This window comes from Thamnophis elegans, chromosome 6 (assembly GCF_009769535.1).
Source record: "Thamnophis elegans isolate rThaEle1 chromosome 6, rThaEle1.pri, whole genome shotgun sequence".
Lineage (NCBI taxonomy): Eukaryota > Metazoa > Chordata > Lepidosauria > Squamata > Colubridae > Thamnophis > Thamnophis elegans.
The window spans coordinates 30,583,356-30,605,501 of NC_045546.1; the positions used below are offsets into that span (position 1 = coordinate 30,583,356).

The 22,146-nt window shown below is 37.5% G+C and overlaps 1 protein-coding gene across 3 annotated transcripts in view; it reads left to right on the forward strand.

Annotated features, from left to right (window-relative positions):
- The window catches only part of CFAP44 (cilia and flagella associated protein 44), a 60,200-nt gene extending 38,344 nt beyond the window's left edge, over positions 1–21,856 (forward strand). Inside the window, exons 22-35 of one of the 3 annotated variants that reach the window (XM_032219353.1) lie at positions 961–1,091; positions 2,030–2,232; positions 2,962–3,151; positions 6,563–6,740; positions 7,882–8,391; positions 10,420–10,623; positions 11,885–12,080; positions 13,592–13,702; positions 16,250–16,380; positions 17,024–17,140; positions 17,549–17,750; positions 18,511–18,671; positions 19,639–19,773; positions 20,675–21,856. In XM_032219353.1, coding sequence (XP_032075244.1) covers positions 961–1,091; positions 2,030–2,232; positions 2,962–3,151; positions 6,563–6,740; positions 7,882–8,391; positions 10,420–10,623; positions 11,885–12,080; positions 13,592–13,702; positions 16,250–16,380; positions 17,024–17,140; positions 17,549–17,750; positions 18,511–18,671; positions 19,639–19,773; positions 20,675–20,860 — 2,655 coding nt within the window. In that variant the 3' untranslated portion in view covers positions 20,861–21,856. Of the gene's footprint in view, positions 1–960; positions 1,092–2,029; positions 2,233–2,961; positions 3,152–6,562; positions 6,741–7,881; positions 8,392–9,288; positions 9,372–10,419; positions 10,624–11,884; positions 12,081–12,646; positions 12,682–13,591; positions 13,703–16,249; positions 16,381–17,023; positions 17,141–17,548; positions 17,751–18,510; positions 18,672–19,638; positions 19,774–20,674 lie in introns of those variants that run through there. The other 2 variants (XM_032219354.1, XM_032219355.1) reach the window with 2 other exon arrangements.
- Positions 21,857–22,146: the final 290 nt, after the last annotated feature.

Below are 22,146 nucleotides of genomic sequence, written 5' to 3' on the forward strand. Positions count from 1 at the left end.
CTGTTCGCTTACTATCAGGGGTGGGTTGCTGCCAGTTCGGCCTGGTTTGGCCGAACCGGTAGTAGAAATCAGACCTGGGTTGCAGAACCGGCAGCGACCCAGGCCTGACACGCTCCCAAACTGGTTCCCTAACCTCTCCTGATATCGCCACCATGTTGGATTTTAGTGACTGCGCATGCGCAGTTCACTGTAAATTGTTCTGCACATGCATGCAGAACAATTTCCATTGAACAGCACACACACACGCAGCATTGCGTGCAGGTCGCGAACCGGTAGTAAAACTGGCAGCAGCCCACCCCCTGCTTATTATGTATTAATGAACCATTTTTGTGAGCCTTTGAATTACAAAGCAGTCTTCCCTAGCATGGGTCTTTCAATGCTGTGGATCACAACACCCATCTTCCATTACTATTAACCTTGCTAGTTGACAAGAAGGCATATAAATACCAAATTGGGGAAAATATATCTAAAGCAAAGCCTTACAAATATATATTAATACGTGTAAGGGTTTAAGATGAAAAAGAGTCTAATTTTTAACTTGATCTATTTTAAAAAATCAAAAAAGTAAAAGGATGACATACTAGATAGACCCAGCTAAAGAAAAAGGGGAGTGGTGTACAGTAGATGAATGCAGTATAGAATATAAATGGAAGTTTGAAATGTAGAAGCATCTTCATAGAGTGTGAAGTCCATATTCTGGGATAGAGGATTTCTTTCTCTGATATTGCAATATATAAAGTAGCCCAAACCTTGTATTCTGGATATGTATGCACAGTAAAGCAAAAAAAAAAAAAAAAAAGTTTCCAGAGGTAGTTATTTATTTACATTTCTTATACTTGCCTACTCTGGTAACTCAGGTTAGTTTACAAAATCCAAAGACAATTAAAACAGTGCATGCTTTCCCCCAAGATAAAGTAGAACATGGCAGACAAATATGATTTTATCTTTTACAATATATAGCAATTTGAAATGGACCAGAGAATTCGTGCAGAAATGGACAGAAAGACTGCAAAAAGTATTAGGCAAGTAATGAGAGAACTGGCCTGGGAACAGGAAAAACATCACATTGGGTTGCGAAAAGTACATGAACGGTAAGGACCATTTTATTTTCTTCCTTTTCAGATTTTAGAAAATCTTTCCTAAAAGAAAGGAGCACCATGTATACGGCTTTGTACAAAAGATGGGAAATAAACCTTAATAATAACAACTTTAAATAAATAAATAAATAAAGTCCACCTTTTTCCAGTTTTGAAAGACATTAGAGGATATGCTCCAAACAACATAAGATGTTTTTGTTTTATTATTTGTTTTCTGTTATTCTGCAATTTGTAATTTGCATTGATACTTAAGCTGTATTAGCAGCCAAGAGTTGCTGTTGCTAGATGAGCAGCCATATAAATAAAATAAGTAATAAATGAAATCCTAATAAAAATTTAATTAAATTTATATTTACTTAAAATTAAATGTAGTCAATATGATTACTGTTTAATAAATTTTTATTTTTATTTTTATTAAGCATTTATAGGCCGCCCTTTTCCCTGAGGGGACTCAGGGCGGCTTACAATAATAGGGGGGGGGGAGTGCAGGACAAAACACAAAAAGAAAATGTGAATAAAAATAATTAGCAGTAAAAACCCAACATTCATTCAACATTCGGGAGGGGCGAGAGTAAAGTCTTATCCCCAGGCCTGACGGGATAGCCAGATCTTGAGGGCTGTGCGGAAGGCCTGGACGGTGGTGAGGGTGCGGATCTCCACTGGGAGATTGTTCCATAGCGTCGGAGCTGCAACTGAGAAGGCTCTCCTCCGCGTAGTAACTTTTATCACGTCAATACTGTAATAATTTGATAACAATACCGGAATTGGAGATTTCTGGATATTGGAACTTGAGTTTTTGGAAAACATGTAAGTCTCGGTCTTCTGGGTATGTATCTTTGTTACTTAGTCTATTGTTAAATTGATACAATTAAGATTGCTTAAATATGTAAGGAGCACAAAACAAGATTGCTGTCTTTGCTGTGGCCCTACAGATACCGGGGCAATTTGGAGTATGACACCATTTTGGTCTGTGCCATGAGAAGTACTCACCGAATCTCCACATACAAACTATTGGCAATCTCAGAGAGTTCATACCGAGCCAGAAAACAAATTCACCCAGGGAAAAGAAGAATAAGCAAATATGATCGGAAAGGAAAAGAAGGAGAGCAAAGAAAAGATAGCCAAAGAGATATTAGTAAGGATTTACAAAAGTGTAGCAGAAACACTGCAATCATAATGAACGCAATATCTTGTACTCTTTTTCATGGTTCTGTATCAGCAGATGTTTTGTCAGATGGTATCTTTGCTCTGTCCTGCAACTTTTCTCTAACATTGCTTAGAATGTCATTTTCCAGTATTTATTCAAACCTTGATTAAAGTGAGTTACTACTTCCTGCAAGTATGTAATGTACTATCAGGTTGTGGCTCCTATGTACATTTCCCCCCCTATTGACATGATTATTAATACTTTTTTATTTTTATAATAATGATGAATTTTTAAAGGGCTTGTTGAATTATATGTTATTTCAGTATTTCCCTGCATAAGATGAATTGCACCTAAGGTGCTTTAATCCATCATGGAACAGGTAGTAATAAATAACTTCACATATCCCCTCTATAAAAAAGAAAGATAGAGGGAGGGAGATAGAAGTGGAGACAGAGAGATGGGACTAAGGAGGAAAATAATTTTGAAAATGTAAAGGCATAGATTGTATTATCTGTGAAATATGGAAAGCAGTAATGGAAACCTAGTTATAATATGACCTTGGTTTTGTAGAATCAGTAGGCTTTTCATTGATTTATTATTAAGATGAATTCAAAAAAAAGCCAACCCCTTAACATTTAAAATAATGCTAAAATGGTATCTTCTTTGCGGGATGCCTATAAAAGCACCTTATATTCTGTTTAATATATATTTGTACAGAAACAATAGTTACAGCCCAGGCTGCCATTGATGAAGAACCAGAAGCTGAAAGAACAAGGAAAAAATCCCAACCTCACACAGCAGCAAGCCGTATTGTTGAAAATCGAATGGAAAAACTTAGGAAAATTATTGAAAAAGCAGACAAAGCCAAAGCTAAAATCCAAAAAAGAAAAATGGAGTGGAATGAATTGTGAGTCAAGCATAATCTTCTCTTTGGGGCATGATTAAAAACATGTTTCTTAAAGTAGGAATAGTTTATGAATTATTTATTGTATATAATAATATCAAAATACAGTTCGCAACTTGGCAATTTGATCTGAAGTGATTTGATTTAGCAATAGCAATAGCAGTTAGACTTATATACCGCTTCATAGGGCTTTCAGCCCTCTCTAAGCGGTTTACAGAGTCAGCATATCGCCCCCACAGTGTGGGTCCTCATTTTACCCGCCTCGGAAGGATGGAAGGCTGAGTCAACCTTGAGCCGGTGAAATTTGAACCGCCAAACTGCAGAACTGCAGTCAGCTGAAGTAGCCTGCAGTGCTGCATTTAACCACTGCGCCACCTCGGCTCTTGATTTGAGGCTCTTAAAGATTGAAAGCTTTCTGTTTCAACACAGAGCTCTAAATATAGCTAATATTGGGTATTCAGATTTTTATTTATTTATTTGATTTGTATATGTTATCCTGGGTGGCTCATAATTAAAAACAAAAGCAATAAGACACAATAAATTATAACTAAAGGCCGAAGTGTATAGCATGCTAAAACTACCACTGAAAGCTCACTTAAGCAAGAAACAATCCAAGTCTTCAACCAAGTTTGAAAAATTCTTGATGGTTATTTCTATCACTCAAATGAAGAATGGCCAATGTTTGGGGTTAACATAAATTAAAAATGAGCATGGGAAATCATATAGAAATCTTTGACTCTGGTTAAAGACCTTTATTGGGCTGAATGTTACAGCTAAGCACCTTATATGGTATATCACATCAGGCCATATATTTTGGATGATAATAAATTTTGGGTGAGAACAAATAGTTCCAATTAAACAAAATTTGACAAATTGAAAGGTTTGGCCATACAGGCTTCATTGGAATTTCTCTGTCATTTCCATGGTGCTTCTATCATACTCACGGCAGTAGATTCCACAAACACTTAAATACTTTCAACTACTTTCTGCTCTGAGCATCAATATATTTTCATAGAGACCTAAGGAAGAACTGAGTAATTTAAATAGTTTTGTTTTTTGGATGATTGAAAAATAAAAAACAGATACATTATTATTATAAAATATTATTAGAATTAGAATTCTTTATTGGCCAAGTATGATACACACAAGGAATTTGTCTCTGGTACATAAGCTGTCAGTGTACATACAAGCAACAAGTGACAATCATAATCCTAAAATACAATCATCATAGATCATAGATACAACACTCAGTGACAGTCATAAGATTCTAAGCGATCAACATAAATCATAAAAGGATACTGAATAGGATTAATCAACATAAATCATGAGATACAACAAGGAAATAGGGAACTGGAAGCTAAAACATTTAAGAAATGGATCTGGGTATGTCTAGTTTAAGAGAAAGAAGGACTAGGGGAGACATGATAGCAGTGTTCCAATATCTCGGGGTTGCCACAAAGAAGAGGGAGTCAAACTATTTTCCAAGGCACGTGAGGGTAGAACAAGAAGCAATAGGTGGAAACTAATCAAGGAGAGAAGCAATTTAGAACTGAGGAGAAATTTCCTGACAGTTAGAACAATTAATCAGTGGAACAACTTGCCTCCAGAAGTTATGAATGCCCCAACACTGCAAGTCTTTAAGAAGATGTTGAATAACCATTAAGCTGAACTGATATAGGGCAGCGATGATGAACCATTTTTGGCTCGCGTGCCATAAGAGGGGGCGCAGAGGGATCGTGCGCAGGCATGCCACACCCATAATGCAATGCAGGACACACACCCCCATGTGTATGTGTACATGAGAGGCACTCCCACCATTTCTCCATGCTTTTTTTGCCCTCCCCAGGTACCAGAAGCTTTATAGGAGCCTGGGGAGGGCGAAAACTACCTCCCTGCCCCCCCAGAGGCCCTCCGGAGGCTTCAGGGAAGTCACTTCCGGTTTGCTCGGAGGGTGGCTTTTAGTCCTCCAGAGGCTTCAGGGAAGCCTTCTGAAGGTCTCTGAAGCCTCCTGAGAGCTTAAACCGACCCTACGAGCAAACCGGAAGTCAGTTCCCATGCTTCCTGTTTGCCCTTAGCGCCATTTTTTGGCGCTCCAGAGGCTTCAGGGAAGCTCCTGATGCCTCTGGAGGGCCTCCGGGGGAGGGGGAGGCTCTTTTCATCCTCCCCAGGCTCCTATAAAGCTTCTGGAGCTGGGGGAGGCCAAAAAATGGCTTTAAAAAATGCTGAACTCAGCTGGCCAGCATGCACATGTGCGCTGGCCATCTGACAGGACAATGCCTCGCGTGCCCTGACAAATGGCTCTGCGTGTCACCTGTGGCATGTGTGCCATAGGTTCGCCATCCCGGATATAGGGTTTCCTGCCTAAGCAGAGGGTTGCATTAGAAGACCTCCAAAGTCTCTTCCAAGTCAGTTATTCTATTCTATTCTATTTTAAGTTATAGTAATAAGGATCTAAGGAAACAGGTAATAGGAGAGATAAGAGGATAATAACTAACACAGTCCTACTAGGTGGTTTGACATCCTAGGGCTGGGATGGCGAACCTATGGCACGGGTGCCACAGATGGCACGTGGAGCCATTTGTCAGGGCACGCAAGGCACTGCCCTGCTGAGTTCACCCATTTTAAAAGCCATTTTTTGCCCTCCGCAGGCTCCAGAGGCTTTATAGGAGCCTGGGGAGGGCAAAAAGAGTCCCCCCTCGGAGGCTTCATGAGCTTCCCTGAAGCCTCAGGAGCACATAAAACTGGCCCTATGGGCAAACCGGAAGTTCAGGAACAGACTTCCAGTTTGCTCGGAGGGTCGCTTTGAGCGCTGCAAAGGCTTCAGGGAAGCCTCCTGAAGCTCCCTGAAGCCATTGGAGAACTCAAAACGACCCTCCGAGCAAACCGGAAGTGACTTCCGGTTTGCACGGAGTGTCATTTTGACTGCTCTGAAGGCTTCAGGGAAGCCTCCTGAAGGTCCCTGAAGCCTCCGGAGAGCCTCCGGGGGGCGGGGGAGGCTCTTTTCGCCCTCCCCAGGCTCCTATAAAGCCTTTGGAGCCTGGGAAGGTCAAAAAAATAGGGGTGTGTGCCTGTAGTGCGCGCATGCGCACTCAGGGGGGGGGGTGTCTGTGCATTGCATTATGGGTGCAGCATGCCCGGACACGACCCCCCTGCGCTCCCCCACTTATGGCACGCGAGCCAAAAAAGGTTCACCATCGCTGTCCTAGGGTATAGACAGTGTTGTGGGAATTAGTTGTTTAGCAGAGTGATAGCACTCTGTGGGAGTATTTTCTATGGGAGAAATAACTGTGCCTGGTTGTTCTGGCGTGCAATGCCCTATAGTGTCTTGAGGGAAGAAGTTAAAACAGTTTATGTCCAGGATGTGAGGGGTATGTAGATATTTTCATAACCCTCTTTTTGATTGTAACTTGGCAGATTCAAGAGCAAACCAAGTGATAACTATGAGGATCCTCAAGATGTAGCAAATATCAAAGAAGCTCAAGAGAACATGGGGGACTTCAAATTAAAAACTGCCACTAACTACAAAATTCCTGAGCATATGAGAATCAATGCGGATAAAAAAACAAGCCAATTGCAAGCTTTAGAAGCAGCTGTAAGTAGAATTGATCTGAATCATATGATTTCTCTGCTTCTCTCAGGAAAGCATTTACTGTGGTGAAATTAAACCGTACCACATGTATGTTTATTGACTGTTTTTGCTTAATTTTTTTAATTGCTGTTAATATAGTAACAGGAAAAGAAAAGAACACAGAGGAATGAAAAATAAAGATACATTATTTTAAAAATCAATGAAAAATACAAAAAAATAAAATTAATACATTTAAATATACCATATATATTTTATTGCAAAAGTGAACATTTACAATTTTATATATAATTATCTAATGCAAACATTTTGCAACTGTTTCTGTGTATGTATTCCCAATATAGTAATATAATCATGCTTATTAAACAATAGCCTTGGAAAAAGTGACTCATGATCTGTACTAGCGCTTAAGACTGTGGTATCCTCGCTGTCACATGATTGCAATTTAGGAGTTTAACAGCCGGCTTCATTTATGATACCTTGAAGAATCCTGCAGTCATGTGATTATGGTTTGAGACCTTTTTGCCAATTTCTGGCAAAACATGGCAAGCCAACCCCTCAGTAGGAAAACTGGATTTACTTAACTGTGTGATTCACTTAACAACAGCATTGATTGACTTTAATGACTGCCATAAATCTTATCTCATCTTGTAACCAATTCAATTTACCACCACAATAACTTATGATGGAAATTCCTGTTCCAATTGTGCTTGTAAGTTGAGTATTTCATTATATTTATTGATACATGGTCTATATCTGTAGGCAATCCACTAAGAGTAAATCCATTATTTACTCAATAATCTTCAATCATTGAGTAAATGGGATTTTACTTTCCAGTGTTGCAACATCAGTTTTTTAGCTGTAGTAAGGGCATGGAGAATCCATTTATGAACAAGTAGACCATGCAGTGCCCAGGAGTCAAAAACTGAGTTGAAGGAACAATTTTTTTTAAAAAAAAATCCGATTAAATATAACACCTATGTACATTGACTTTCTATGATAGCCAATAAAAGATAACTGAGAGCAACAGTGGTTTCATTTGCATAGTTTTTTAATTACTTAGGTTTAAATTATTGCATTTTGGAAAAAATAACTATCTAATAAAGCATTTGCTACCTAATAAAGTGACTTGTTCTCTTCTTTGCAGATACATGAGAAGAAGCTGACGATGAACAAATGGATTGTGTCTCTCCGAGATCTTAAAGTTGCTATTATAGAAGAGATTCAGTGTGTAGTACAAGAATTGAAAGCTATACAGTCATCTCTGGATCCATCCAAACATCTGTCAATACCTTTGGTTCCTCAACTACTTCCCGAAGAGACACCAGAAAAACATTTCCAGTATGACCATGACATGCTTTTGAAGTTCAAACAAGAAGCAGAAGACCAAGAGAAGAAAATAACGTCATCGATTCCTTCTCTGGAGTCTGGAAGTTTAGGAGGATTTGGTGGAGGATTTCTTCATAGTCCTTCAATCAAGGAAGTAGACAGTGGTCGGATTGCAGCTTTAAGGCCAGGAAGACTATCATCTGGAATTTCTGAGCAACCACCTAAAATATTTGAGATTCAGCCGGCAGAACCAACAGATCTTGAATTGGAAATCAGACAGAGAGAAGAGATAAGAAACGTTCATCTGCAGGAAACTTTGATCAAGAGGGTGAGAAGTTCCTTTGAAGATATTATACGTGCAAAATTTTTGCTTGTTTCTCTATTTTTGTTTCTGATAATTAAAATATTACAATAGCAATAGTTATTTGTTGTGGCCCAGCAGGAGCCGTTGGAGCTGCCACCATACTCTGACAGTGAGGTGCCCTATGAGTCGGCTCTGGAGGATGTGGAGGACCCTGGACAGGGTTCCCATTCGGAGCAGGGTGCAGAGAAGCTAGTTGGCCACCAGGAGGTGCCTGAGCCTTGGACCAGTGGGGAGGAGACAAGGGAGTGTGATCCGGACGTCAGCAGTGGGGAGGAGACAAGGGAGTTGTTCCTAGATGCCCGGCACCGGAGAGCTAATAGGCGTAAGGAACAATTACACAATTACAGGAAGTAATTGCACTCAGCTGGTGGCACTTAGGCTCCTCTCCAGACTATAAAAGGAATGCTTGTGCACACGCCCCTTTTGCAGAAGTCAACGCAGGAACTAATGTTGGAGAATATTATTGTGAGCTTGGCAGGCTGGATTGCTGCCACAGCTTATCTGTGCTGGATTGCTGCCCAATCTTGTCTGTACCAGTTTGCTGCCAAGGACCTGTCTGTCTGTTAATTAAATGCCGTAATTTATCTTTGGTTCGGAGTGTGTTGGTGTGGGACGAGGGGGGTCAGAACAGTTATTGTACATATTTTGAAACAAACTTATTTAAAATAATATTCTAAAATGAAGAAATCTTATAAAATATGTCAGCAACTGGTCCATTTATAATAAGATTTTTGAGATCAAGGTTCATATAGTATCACATTCATGTTTTGTCTTTGTATGCAATATTCACATTTATGCAACTCAAAAAATATGATTACATCAACAACACTAAATAGTTCCTAAATTTGGTCTTAACACCAGACTTCCCTAAGATGTATACAGTTGGAGCACCCATAATCATTATTAGAAAGCTGTTGTGACTCAGCAGAAGTTTGCTGTGAGTTGAGTCGGGATACAGGATTAACAATGCAGCTGGGGCTCGTTAGTGTCGTCTTCTGGAGATAAAAGGACGGATGGTGCCACGCCCTGGTTGCAGAAGTCAACGTTCATCGTTCGGTCGTGGTTTGTTTGTGAGAGGCACTTGGATACGTGGTTTGCTTTCTGTAACCCTGATTAAAAGAGACACTTGGAGAAGTGATTTGCTTTCTTTCTGAACACCTGGTTCTGCCGTAAGAGATCTTTGTTTTGCATTCTGTTATCTTCTTGCCAGAGACTTTATTTATGTTTATTTTTGGGCTCGCAGCCAGCGTGAGCCAAGGCTGATAAAGTTATTTCCTTTTAAGCCTGTCTGACTGTTGTCTTTGAACGAGCGGAGAAGGGGGGTTCAGAACAGAGAGGCATGCTGGCAAGGATTATGAGAGCTGAAATTGTACAGATCTGGCTTTAACATATTGGAAAAGGCTGCCCTATACCAATTTTATGACTAGATCTGATAGAATTTGTATTATTGTATCAAACATCAATTAGATTGTGTTTTAGAATAACTGAAACTTTTATATTATTTTTCTTTGAGAAAAGCCAAGTTGGAATAAAATGTTTGCAGACAAATTAAGCAACTTTTACCTTTTTTAGACAACTTTTTATCCCAATTTTTAGTTTTAGCTGTATTTTTATAGCATTTTATTCTTACTGTATACATGTTTTATATTGTTTTATTCTTTTTATCACTGTAACCCGCCCAGTTTTACCATGTGGTGAGATGGGCGGCTAATAAATTTAATAAATAAATAAATAATAAATAAATAATAAAATTAAAAATACTATACTTTGATAATAAATACAGTAATAAACATCATTCAAATAAATAAATTTATTTATTTTAAAACATTTATATAGCTGCCCATCTTTCAACCAACTCTTTGTGGCCCCCAATTAAATTCAAATAATTCTATCTGAAATTATTACCTTCATAAAATAGAGTTTTTGGACTGTGTGTTGTTTAATTTATACTATTGTTTTTGTCCATGATTTCTTTCTTTATTTGCTTTACAGATAGATGAACTGATGATCACTTTTGATGCTGAGCTTTGCCTTCTCCGTCACCAAAAGATGAAACTTGACATCCTAATGAAAACAGCTGATCTGCGCCACATCACTTGGTTCGAAGAACTTCTTCTCCTGAAGAATTTTGAAAAACATGAGGACATTCTCCAAGAACGTGTCAACAGCCTTGTTAGTGAAGAAGAAGAAATGCAAGTATGTAATATATACATCAATATAGGGCATCTTATTAGCCTTTTGTTAAGAAAGGTACGTAATCTTTACAAAAATGTATTTTGTTGAGAGAATATTGTTGGAACTCTTGTCAGAAAAAAATAAAACTAAATAGAATACAATCAGAGTGGAATACTTGAGATACTTACCAAATACTTGTTTAGTAAAACAAGAAGAGCTAGAGTCCTAGCATGAGTGGATGCAGAATGAATGCAGATTGAACACAAAAGTGAATTCTCAGTATGGAAGGAATATTAATTTAAAGACGATTGGTTGGTTGGTTGGTTGGTTGGTTGGTTGGTTGGTTTGATTTGGTGTCAGCCAACTCCAGACCACGTCTGGGTAGCTGAATAAGGATTGCATTGCAAAACTTATGTAAAGGAATAGTGAAAAGGTGCACAGGAATATTGTGTGGAGTTGATACATTTCTCAAAAAAAAATTAGGTAAGAAGTTTAAAGAATAAAACATGATTTATAATTTGGTACATGGGCATGATGAAAGCAAGAATGATTTGGAAAGATACGAAAGGAGAGATATAGCAAATGGCATCGTATAAAATAGATTGAGATGGGGTTTTTTTCTCTTTTGTTTAATTTCTTTTGGTTCCTACCTTTTATGAGCTTTATATAGCATTGCTTATTTCAAAAGATAATTGTGTGATTGGTGTGAATCTATGTAGTTGTTGCATCATAGTTTACATTCTGAAGATTCAATGTACATAGGCTGTTCTTATATAGGCTGGAAAGATGGAGATATTGTATTAGCTGGAAGTGTTGGACAAGCATTGTCTGGATTTATTTCCTTAATTTATTTCCTTAATTCTAGCATTCTGACTAGAATTCTCCTAGTATAATTCAAAGATGGAGGAATTTGTTCCAGTTCCCCATTCCTTTATTAATATTTTTGGGCAGGGAATAGTGTTGACATTTTCACTTTAAGAATTTAAATCAAGTACTGTGTGAGTCATATTGTTAGTACTAACATCAATATTAATTAGCTTTATTGTTTTCAATTTTTTAAAATAAAAGAACAAGTTAAATGACTGGCTTGGCCTAATAGAGAATAAAAAAAAACAGATGGAGGAATTTGTTCCAGTTCCCCATTCCTTTATTAATATTTTTGGGCAGGGAATAGTGTTGACATTTTCACTTTAAGAATTTAAATCAAGTACTGTGTGTCATATTGTTAATAGTAACATCAATATTAATTAGCTTTGTTGTTTTCATTTTTTTAAAATAAAAGAGCAAGTTAAATGACTGGCTTGGCCTCATAGAGAATAAAAAAACAGAAATTGCAAAGCTCCAAGAAAGAGAAAAAATCCTCTATGCCACTTTTCAAGCATCCTTGGGAGAAAATAACAAGTTTGCTACATTCCTTACTAAAGTTCTCAAGAAAAAGATCAAACGTGTTAAGAAGAAAGAAGTGGAAGGTGAAGGAGGTAAGTCAGAAGCATAGTTTCTTGATTAACTTTTTACTTTTTAGAAAGTTCCACATTACAGGGCAAATGAAAGCAAACACTGCATGTTTCACCTAGTAATTCTTCCGTGTGTCTAAGTTATTAAGAAAGAGCGTCTGTACTATTTTTTACAGAGAAATGTTAGATAAATTATAGTAATTACCGTATTTATCGGCGTATAACACGCACCGGCGTATAACACGCATCCCCCATTTTAACACAAAAATTTGAGTAAAATTTTTTTTCATTAAAAATAAATGACTTGGAAGCTCGGAACTTAATGTTGGATTAAAATTTATAACATTAGAACATGAATTACTTCCCCACCCTCTTCTGTCACATCATTTTCCCCCCTCTGATCCCCCTGTACCACCTAATCCCCCCCCCAGATCCACCTGTACAACCTAATCCCCCTGTACCACATAGTCCTGATACCACCTGTACCATATAACCCCACCCCCCATATCACATACTCTTTCCCCCTGCGCCACATAACAAGCCCCCCCCACATAAACCCCTATTTCTATATGTTTTTGTTTTCACCACAGTACCTGGCCTGTGTCGCTAGCAGACTCAGGTTACTCTTTAATTGCGCTGACGAGTAACGTCCTCAGCGTAACGTCAGGGACGTCACTCGTCAGAAGTACGGTGGCCTCGGAGGGTCCTGAGGAGCAGCCTTTAAAACAGCAGCGCGGGCGGCTGCGGACTCACAGCTGATTGGGAGAATGCCGGCGCGTACACTTGGGACCAGAGAGCAGGCGGGCGGGAAGGTAAGCACCCGCAATGATGGAGAAAAAATACAGGCAGCGGGCGGCTCTCTGGCCGCTGCGAGCCGCTGCTGCTAGGATGGGGTTAAATCAGGCAGCGGGTGGCTCTCCAGCCGCCGCTTGTTCAATGATGGGGTTAAAGCGAACAGCAGGTGGCTGGAGAGCTGCCGCCACTGCTGCAAGGTAGGGGTTATATCAGGCAGGGTAGCTGGAGAGCCGCCGACGCTGCCATGAAATGGATGCTGCACTTCTATGAGTATCATGGGCGCCGGTGAATCAGCTGGAGCAGGCAGTTTGGGACCCGGCGTATAACACGCAGTATCGGCGTATAACACGCAGGCAGGGTTTAAGCTTGCAATTTTAGTTTTAAAACTGCGTGTTATACGCCGATAAATACGGTATTATTATTTAGCATTACTTTTTATAATTACTTTCTCTTACACAAATTCATTTACATGTACCACTAGTGGAAATTAATATAATCCAGGCTATACCATATTGTGTATGTGCATCTTGATATATGTTTTGTTTCCAGTTCCCTACATAAAATGAAAGTGGCATGTAAAAAGAAAGCAAATGATAAGTTCAAAATTTTGCATGCATCTTACCTCCTGTTTTTTTTTTGTTTTCCCATTTTTAATAATATTTTATTAGGTGAAAAGTTAGTAAAACTATAAGTCAGATTCTGTTGATTTTCTGTGCCATGATCACATTGTTTAATTCCAGATGAAGAGGAAGAAAGTGAGGAAGAGAGTGAAGAGGAGTCTAGTTTAGAGAGTGATGAAGAGGAATCAGGATCTGAGGATGAAGTCTTTGACGATTCTGTTTGTCCAAAAAGTAAGTAGCATTATCTCTTCTTCAAATATAACATTTGGAAACAATAAAATACCTTTTCCCCCAAAAAACAGAAACTTCAAATTTTGATAGTATATATGGCAGTTTCATTTGTATTGTCAGAATGTGTTTATGTATCAGGAAAACATAACATTCCCAAAACTTAGCTTCATTTATCCTTTGCAACACATATTATATCCCTGCTTGCTTAGTGTATGTACAGTGGTGCTAATAAATATTCTTGTTAATTATGTGAAGAAATTATTGCTGAATAAGTAGCAAGTTATCTGTTATGAAACATTGATGGCTTTTCTTAAGAATACAGAAAAGTTCCATATTGTTATATGGATTTTATTCTAAATTCTAAACCCTCTTTGAGGTCAAAATTCAAACTAAGCCTTTTGCTGTCATCTTGTGATTTTAATCCATAACTTCCTATTAACAGAAATCTCCATAATATGACCTCAGGATAACCAGAGCCTAAGCCATTTTTATATTTTAAAACCGTGTTCTGTAGAATAATTTTATATATAAACCACAGAGAAAACTATGAGTTCTTAAAATTGTTGTCTGTGACATTCTATGGTGATTTGCATTTGCAATGTTCAGCTTATAGTCGAGTTTTTGTACCTACCCATAATAAAAGACTGTATTATAATCTTGAGAATTCTCACTATTGTTTTGGTCCCAGGGAAAGTTCAGTAGGTTCATTCCTACTATAAACTAGCATTTTTAACCTTGACAACCCTGAAGATATGTGGACTTCAACTCCCAGAATTCCTATTATATTGAATTTTTCAATATGATTTCTCCCTCTCTTTCTCTCCATCTATCTTTAATTGGTTTTATGTTATATAATAATAGCAATAAGGTCGGTGATGATTATTATTACTGATGGGACTTGCAGAATAGATTAGTAGCTGAAAAAAGAATAGATCGGTAAAGCAAATAATCTCTATCATTTAATTACTTTCTTTTTCCTATGCTACCCTATGTGGATATATTTGCAATATCTTTATACTCTGAGCAGTGTACAACTGAGCATGAACAATTAAAATAATCAAAACAGAATAAGACATATACACCAAGGCAGAATGTACATGGTCAGCTAGAATAACAGTGTAATGGAATTGTAAATTTCAATTACCTTGTAGTATACTAAAAGAAAGGGCATTATTAGTAATTCTACTACTCTATAAGTACAATGTTCCAGGGCATGTGGCCACTATAGAGAAAGTTTATTGCTTGACACAAGTTCCATGTACTTTCTGGGGAGGAGGGATTTTAGCAGCTCAGCCTAGGATATTCCAACTTGGCAAAATCAATGTTGGCAAGGCAGTACACAATGTAACTCAATGCTTTGCCACATAGGGCTTGAGTTAGGCCAATGAGATTATTGCTAACTGATTTCAAAATCAGTATTATCTTGCAGCAGCTGAATTGTTTTGTCAGCAATTTGATCACTGCATTCTAGATCAATAGAACCTTCCAAATCACCTTAAAAGGCTGCCCTACATATAGTGAGTTGAGTTAAACTTGCAGTGTGTGATGGTCAAGACATTAGTTATCATTACCAGCACATTTGTGGTCCAGGTAGGAGTGCAACTAAAGATCAGCCAGAGGCAGCTATATTCTTTTAGCAGGAGCTATGAGTCAGGAGCCCCTTCCCACTTCACATTGTGAATCAACACCTAATTGAGGACTCTGGGGTCCTTGGTGCTCTCTGACCTTGGAAGCTTCCTTGCCGATGTTTCATTACCAAACTAGGTAATCATTGATGATCTTATCTAGTTTGGAAATGAAATGTCTGCAAGAAAACAAACAAGCTCAGAGAGCACCAAGGACCCCTAGTTCAAAACCCTGAACTACAAACATCCTCTCCTTTTGATATTGAGGATTTGACTTTACACTTTTGGGGGACACAGTTCTCTGAACAGAAGAGCAAAGAAAGAGATGAAGGCTGAGCTAGTATTGGGTCTTCTAAATTCCTGCAGTATCTTCCCACAGTTAGTATGTTCTACTTTCTTCTTCTTTGTCATAATATTCCCATTCCCAAACCATCACAGCCTCTGTCATAATCTTTGATAGTTGCTATTTTCTACTTCCACTCTACCATTTTTGCTCATCCCCACACTATCACTTTCTCTTCCCTCCCTAATCTTAAGAAATTGCTATTTCACAAAAAATCATCAGTGTAATTTTTCAGGCATTTCCAAATCCACTCTTCCCTGGGTGAGGGAATTTCATAGTTTCATAGTTTTATTGCTTCTCTTAATACTTTTATTTCAGAGCAGGACTTCTAAAACTCATGATTAAAGTAATATTGATGAGCCCAATGGCTAGCATTTGTGCAGTTCAAAAACATGCCTATTTATGTAGAAGCGTACTCCAGAAGATATGGAAGTATTTGTAGTAGCACAGTTCTAAATAACTATGCACAGCTTACATCTTTAAGCTGTCTAATTTTTAGATTGCTGTTTTAAAACAACTGAGCTTCAGGCTAAGTTAAAATTGTAGCAGTTATTTAACTTGAATTCTTTCTTATGTCAGATTGTGATGAGTCACTCTTTGAGAACACGCTGCAGCTTCGAGAGAAACGACTAGATATTGAGGAGGCTTTAGTTGAAGAGAAAAAAGCTATTGAAAATGCCAGGAAAGAATATGACGCATTGTCAAAGAAGGTACAATGGATTTTTCAACTAGCCAGGTCTGTCCCCTAGCTAGTAATACATTCCTGAAAGCCCACCTCTGCTGTTTACTTAGATGTGGGTTACAATATTAAGACTGGAATAGTTACTTTACGGAAGCAACAATTCTATAAAACAAATTTTGGACTGTATTCATTCTAGTCATTGAAGTTTGGAATCATAACCTGAAATAACAGATGAGCTGTCCTGTGGAGACTTAAAGTTGTTGTTGATATGTTTATTGCCTAAATTAACTTTTCTTAATAGGGACTATATTAGAAATATAGTAAACATCCATTTCGGCTACGTGACCACATGCTTGTTTTTAGTGTGGAAAACAAAAATAGCAATGAAAAGGCTGGTTTTGGAGTACTGCTATTAGCAGGGAGAGAGAAGTCCTTTAATTGTATATTGGGAGCAGGGGACATGTTGCTTGATAATATTCTTTGCTTTGCAGATAGTATCACTTCCTTATCTCCTCAGCTAAAAAACTGACAAAAAGAAAAAATAGTTTTTCTATAGCAGAAAAATAATGGACCACTTCCTCCTGCTTTACCTTAATCTAACAAATTATTTTGTGATGGCCAGTGCCTGCATTATAAGATCTTTCTTTTGTAACATTGCTATTTCTTAACAGGTGAAAGTTGTAGTGGCGAGCCTAGATAATGCAGAAGGGGAACTTGAGGCCTTTCAGAGAGAAAAGCAGCAGAGGCTGAATGAGCTACATGTTGTAGTGCCTCTAAAACTTCACCAGGTGATGACTCTTATGGATTTTACTGCTGTTGATTGGACTTTTGATAAATCCTTGTTTTTTATATGAAGGCTTGTAATTTGTTTTCTTTATTACTACTAGTATAAAATTGAAGCGTCTTTCAAACCGTCTTCATAACCTATCGATTTGAAATATTGGACAGAATTGTGCCAAAGGTGGTTTTTCAAAAGGCACATTTTGGAAAAAAAACTTTGCTTTTCCTTGAAGGCATTTCACTTTTCATTCAAGAAGCTTCTTCAATAATTGAACAGAATTATTTTGTTTCTCTAGACTCAGTGTCCACCTAGAAGCATATGAACAACTCTTGGACACTCTTGTAGACAATCAGTGAGAATTAGCAAAATAATACAGAGCTCTCCAGATTTATGTACATTCTACTTTTATTTGCAGGTGGAATATATGTCGAGTGGAGAAATTCCCTCTGATCTCTCACAGTCTTTGGTATTTACCAATCTATCTTTAGTGAACTTGCAGCAAAGAATTTTGACTTTGCAGCAGGAGAAATTAGAACAGAGGTCCCTTTATAAGAAAGCCCGGGAACAGCATAAACAACTAATTCGAGACAGAAGAGAAATAGCACGTACGATTGAGCGTAAGTTTCTGATTTCAATTGAATTAGTATGTAAAGATATTTCATTGTGGTCCAGGGCAAGGAGATGATGAACTACTATTTCCTGCAAGTGTAGTTTATATACTCTAGCTGTTTTCTAGAAATGTAGATGCTGACACAGAAAAGTGGAAATGTTTTACAACATTGCTTCTACAGTTCAATGGAGCCCTAGATATTGAACCACTAAGGCAGACATTAGGAAGGTGAGATAACAAATACCAGCAATATTTAATTAGCAATTCAAAGAAGACATTGGTGCATAGTGCTATGTATCCTCTGAACTGCCTTGTGCTTTCTAATCAAGCATGCCAATTTCAGTTATTACAATTATTTTGTTTTTAAAAAGGAATCACTTAGGTCTAACATGAGCTTAGCTGGTCTTGCACTGTCTACTGCTCTCTTAGGGAATAAAATATGTTAGGTGATTTTGTTTCCCCTCAAATTCTTAACTAATTTAACTCTCTCATCAAACTTGTTGAACTCACTTTTTCAAAGAAAGATAAAGCTGTTTCTCTGGTTCAATAAATGGTATATCACATACAATAGTAAGCTGTAAGCATTCTTTCCTACTTTTACAATGAGAACTGAAGATTGTTTTAGGCCTGATATATTAGTGTGCATCCTTGCTGTATTAATTGAAAATGTAATATTCAGTATTTCAAGACAATATCATTTAAAATGTTGTTTAAAAGATGGGAAAATGATGTACAAATCACTTCAATCTAAAGCTTCCATCTTTTAGAACTGGAAGAGAAATGTAATCAATTGATGATGATGAAATTTGGCCGGATTGTAAACTTGGAAGCCCTTCAGACTCTTTCTGTTAACACAAACCTAGAAGAACTCAGGATGAAAGTAATGGAGAAAGAGCAAATTCAAGCGGTAGAATTAAAAAAATGGGAGGTATGACTTGATATTGAAGCAGTACTATGAATCAGCCTTTGAAAGTATCAAACAGATTGGTGTTGGGAGAAGCTTGGGGCATGGTTAAAAAACGGACTCATAAAAAAGTTCACTCTGCATTAAACCACATACTGTATTTCCTGTAATTTATTTTCTTATTTTGTACAAATTATATGCAAGGTTGGAAACAATGTTAGCAAAAATTTTAATGGTGAACTATTGGCTCAGAGAAGTAAGAGGCAAAAAAAAAAAAAATCTCAGGAATAGAAACTTTGATTTTTTTATTTTTTTGTTGACATTGCCTTTTGAAAAAATGGAGAGAAACTTAAATAATCTTACTTGTATCTCATTTTAGTCACTTCATGCTTTATTTTTATTTCTAGTTTTATTTTTTTTAAAAAAACCTGGTTTGGTGTACTGGGTAAGGCAGACTTGGGTATTTTATGGCCTCTGGGCCACATCTGGCCCTTTGCCTGTTCCTGTCTGGCCTGCGTGAGATCAGTCAGAAAATAGAAATCAAGTGTGCTGCAGGGGGCTGGAGAGGAAGCCAAACGGGGTTCAGCTCTGCACCAATAGCATGAATTCTTCCTAGATACATATGACACTCAATATAATACTTAGTCTTTCCGTATTTCTCCTGATTTATTTGACTGTGTATCTGTAATGGTTTATTACAATTTATTTAAAAAGATAAATTCCATAAAATATCAAGAAAGTCAAAGGCCTTTGTCCTACTGCCAAAATCACACGAATGCTTAACTCAGAAGTCAACTTTTACGAATATTGAGGTTGTTTTTGAGAGGGTGGTACATCTTCAGATTCCTACCTAACTACTAATGCACACTGATTGAGTTCTCAGTCAGTACTAAATTGGCTGCTATAAGTGAGGGGAAATCTTGAGCTCTCAAGTGGAAATATCAGATATGGATACAGTTATTAATACATTCATTAATATGCTATCTTCCAGAATAAAATTTTTGAGATGCGTCAGCAGCAGATGATGGTAACAAAAGAAAATACTAGTAAAATAAAGCAAATGAATGCATTTTGCATAGAAAAGATGAAACTTGAAGCTAAAGTGGATTCACTGCAGAACAACTTGGTATGTGTTATTTTGTTTAGAAATTCATGAGTAGTCAGCCCGAAAGCATTTTCTTTTATCTTTTAAGATTTCTATAGTAGTTGTAACAAGACCATTATTTCTTATTCTGTATATGCGGCTACTATTCAAGATTCTCAAATTGATCTATGACCTTTATTGTGTATAAGACCACAGTTTAATCACCATAATTAAGGTATTTAATCTAGTTACACATTGCACTTTTTATCTAGGTTGCAAGCAAACAAAAACATACTTTTCATCAGGCCAAAAAGGGGATAGCATACTTGGATTGTTTTGTTGTGAAGAATGTGTATTTAACAATGTAAAATTATAGCTGGCAGTTCTTTAGCTCCTGTTGGCCTTCATTTGTACCGTATTCTTCCAAAGAACCTAGCATGTTATGCTCAATTGGCATAGTATATGTGAGGATCCAGTAGCTTTTGTAATTGACAGGTGGAAATTTGGTCAATGCTCGTATTTTCTAAGTGTTCTTCCCATTCTATTTCTGTGAATATTTATTTTGCATTACTATACAGTGTATAGTAATATAACATTGATTTGCTAGCTTTTATTCTTTGTTTTTGATTCTGGATGAGATTCTTTCCAGAACTGGTGTAGTTTTTTTCCCTTTACAGATATTGTCTTCTCATTGGACTTGATTTCTATTAGCAGTATTATCATTTCTGGTTTTAGCCTTTGTATACTTATGTTGATGATCACTAAACAAATTTTCTTGCAGTAGTTCTGCAGCTGCTCAACCAACAATCCTGTGTCCCACAGTTCACTTGTCACCAGATGTTCAGGAACTCAACACCTACCACAATCCCTGTTGTACTGGACAACAACCAATCCGAATGATTATTACTGACATTTAGACAACTTTCTGGATTTTGTTTTACAGGGAGCAGAATTTCAAGGACCTCGCAGAGCAGATATTGAGGAAAGGGAAAAATTAATTGCACTTGTTCAGCTGCAAGCCCAAGAAACTGAAGTCTTGAAAGAAGAAATAACTCTCCTGAGTCGAAAAGATGGTCGTATCTTCCCAGCCTCTCAAAATCTTTTCCAGAGAGATGAGATTATAGATTAAATAGTGTCCTAGTCTTGGGTTTTTTTTTTTTAATATAACTCATTTCATGTATCTAGCCAGAAAAGTGCTTTTGAGAACTTACCCTTGTTTATTTTAATTCTGGAAGAAATGCTCTGCCTTGAACTATTGTTTAGGTTGAACTTTAAGATGATAAGTTCTCTGGAGATGCAGTGATTGAGAAAACCTGTACCATTTGAATGACAGTTATTAAAGATATAGAATCGTTCTGGATAAAATAGACTGTATCTCTCATTCTTCTAATCAGTTGGGTTTTCTGTGGATATATGAAGGGTCTCAAAAATCTACAAATAGTTCTATTACCTAACCCAACATACATATTTGTACATGTCAAACAAGGAACAGTCTGCAAATGGGAACTTGTTCTCCCGGTTTGCTGGTAAAACTGTGTCTTTATCACAGTATGAAACAATAATGTATTACTACTCAATGGCATGCTGCACATGAGAAACAGACTAAGCCAGACCCAAAGTAACCACCAATAACCTGGAAAATGGGGGCAAGCCTTGGCATTCTGTCAAGATGCAGTTGACTGAGAAAAAAATTATCAGCAGAGCGTTCTCATATCATCACTATTCCTTCTACAGTATCTTAAACTGTTACAGACTTTGAAATTGGCAGTGTCACTTGGTGGCTGCTCAGCTATGTGAACTGCTTATAATTTTCATAGCTAACATATGGAAATATTTTCAGATTCTAATTTAACTTTTATATTATGTAATAAAGCATATGGGCGTAATTAAATTTTAAACACTCTACTGAGCCTGAGTCTTACCATATTACTTCTTTATAGTAATCTTACTTTTAAGCAGTTGACTCTTGGAAGTCTCACTTCTCAGTCCCATTTTTTTTAAAAAAAAATAATAATAATCTTGGAAGTCTGTATTTCTTTCCCTTTCCCTTTCTGAGCATGTCTGGTTCTATGTTGGTCTAGAACAGGAGTGTCAAACTTGCGGCCCATGGGCCAGATGGGTCACACCCTGGCCACACCCACCTCTGGTTTAGTGAAAGGGGGGGAAAGTTGCAATATGTCAGGTAACAATGTGATGGTGTGAGTTTGACACCCCTGGTCTACAATATTTTTCAGAAAAAGAAGAAAGCCAGAGCTCTGGGTTTTTTTTTTTCCAATTTCCTTGGAAGTAAGGGAATGGAAGGAGAGAGGAGAGTAGCTGATGTTGGGGACACTTGGAAAGGAAAGCGGGTAACTTAGAGAACCGAAATGGCACAGAGAGATAAAGATAATATAGATCTAGCAAGCCAAGCAAGTA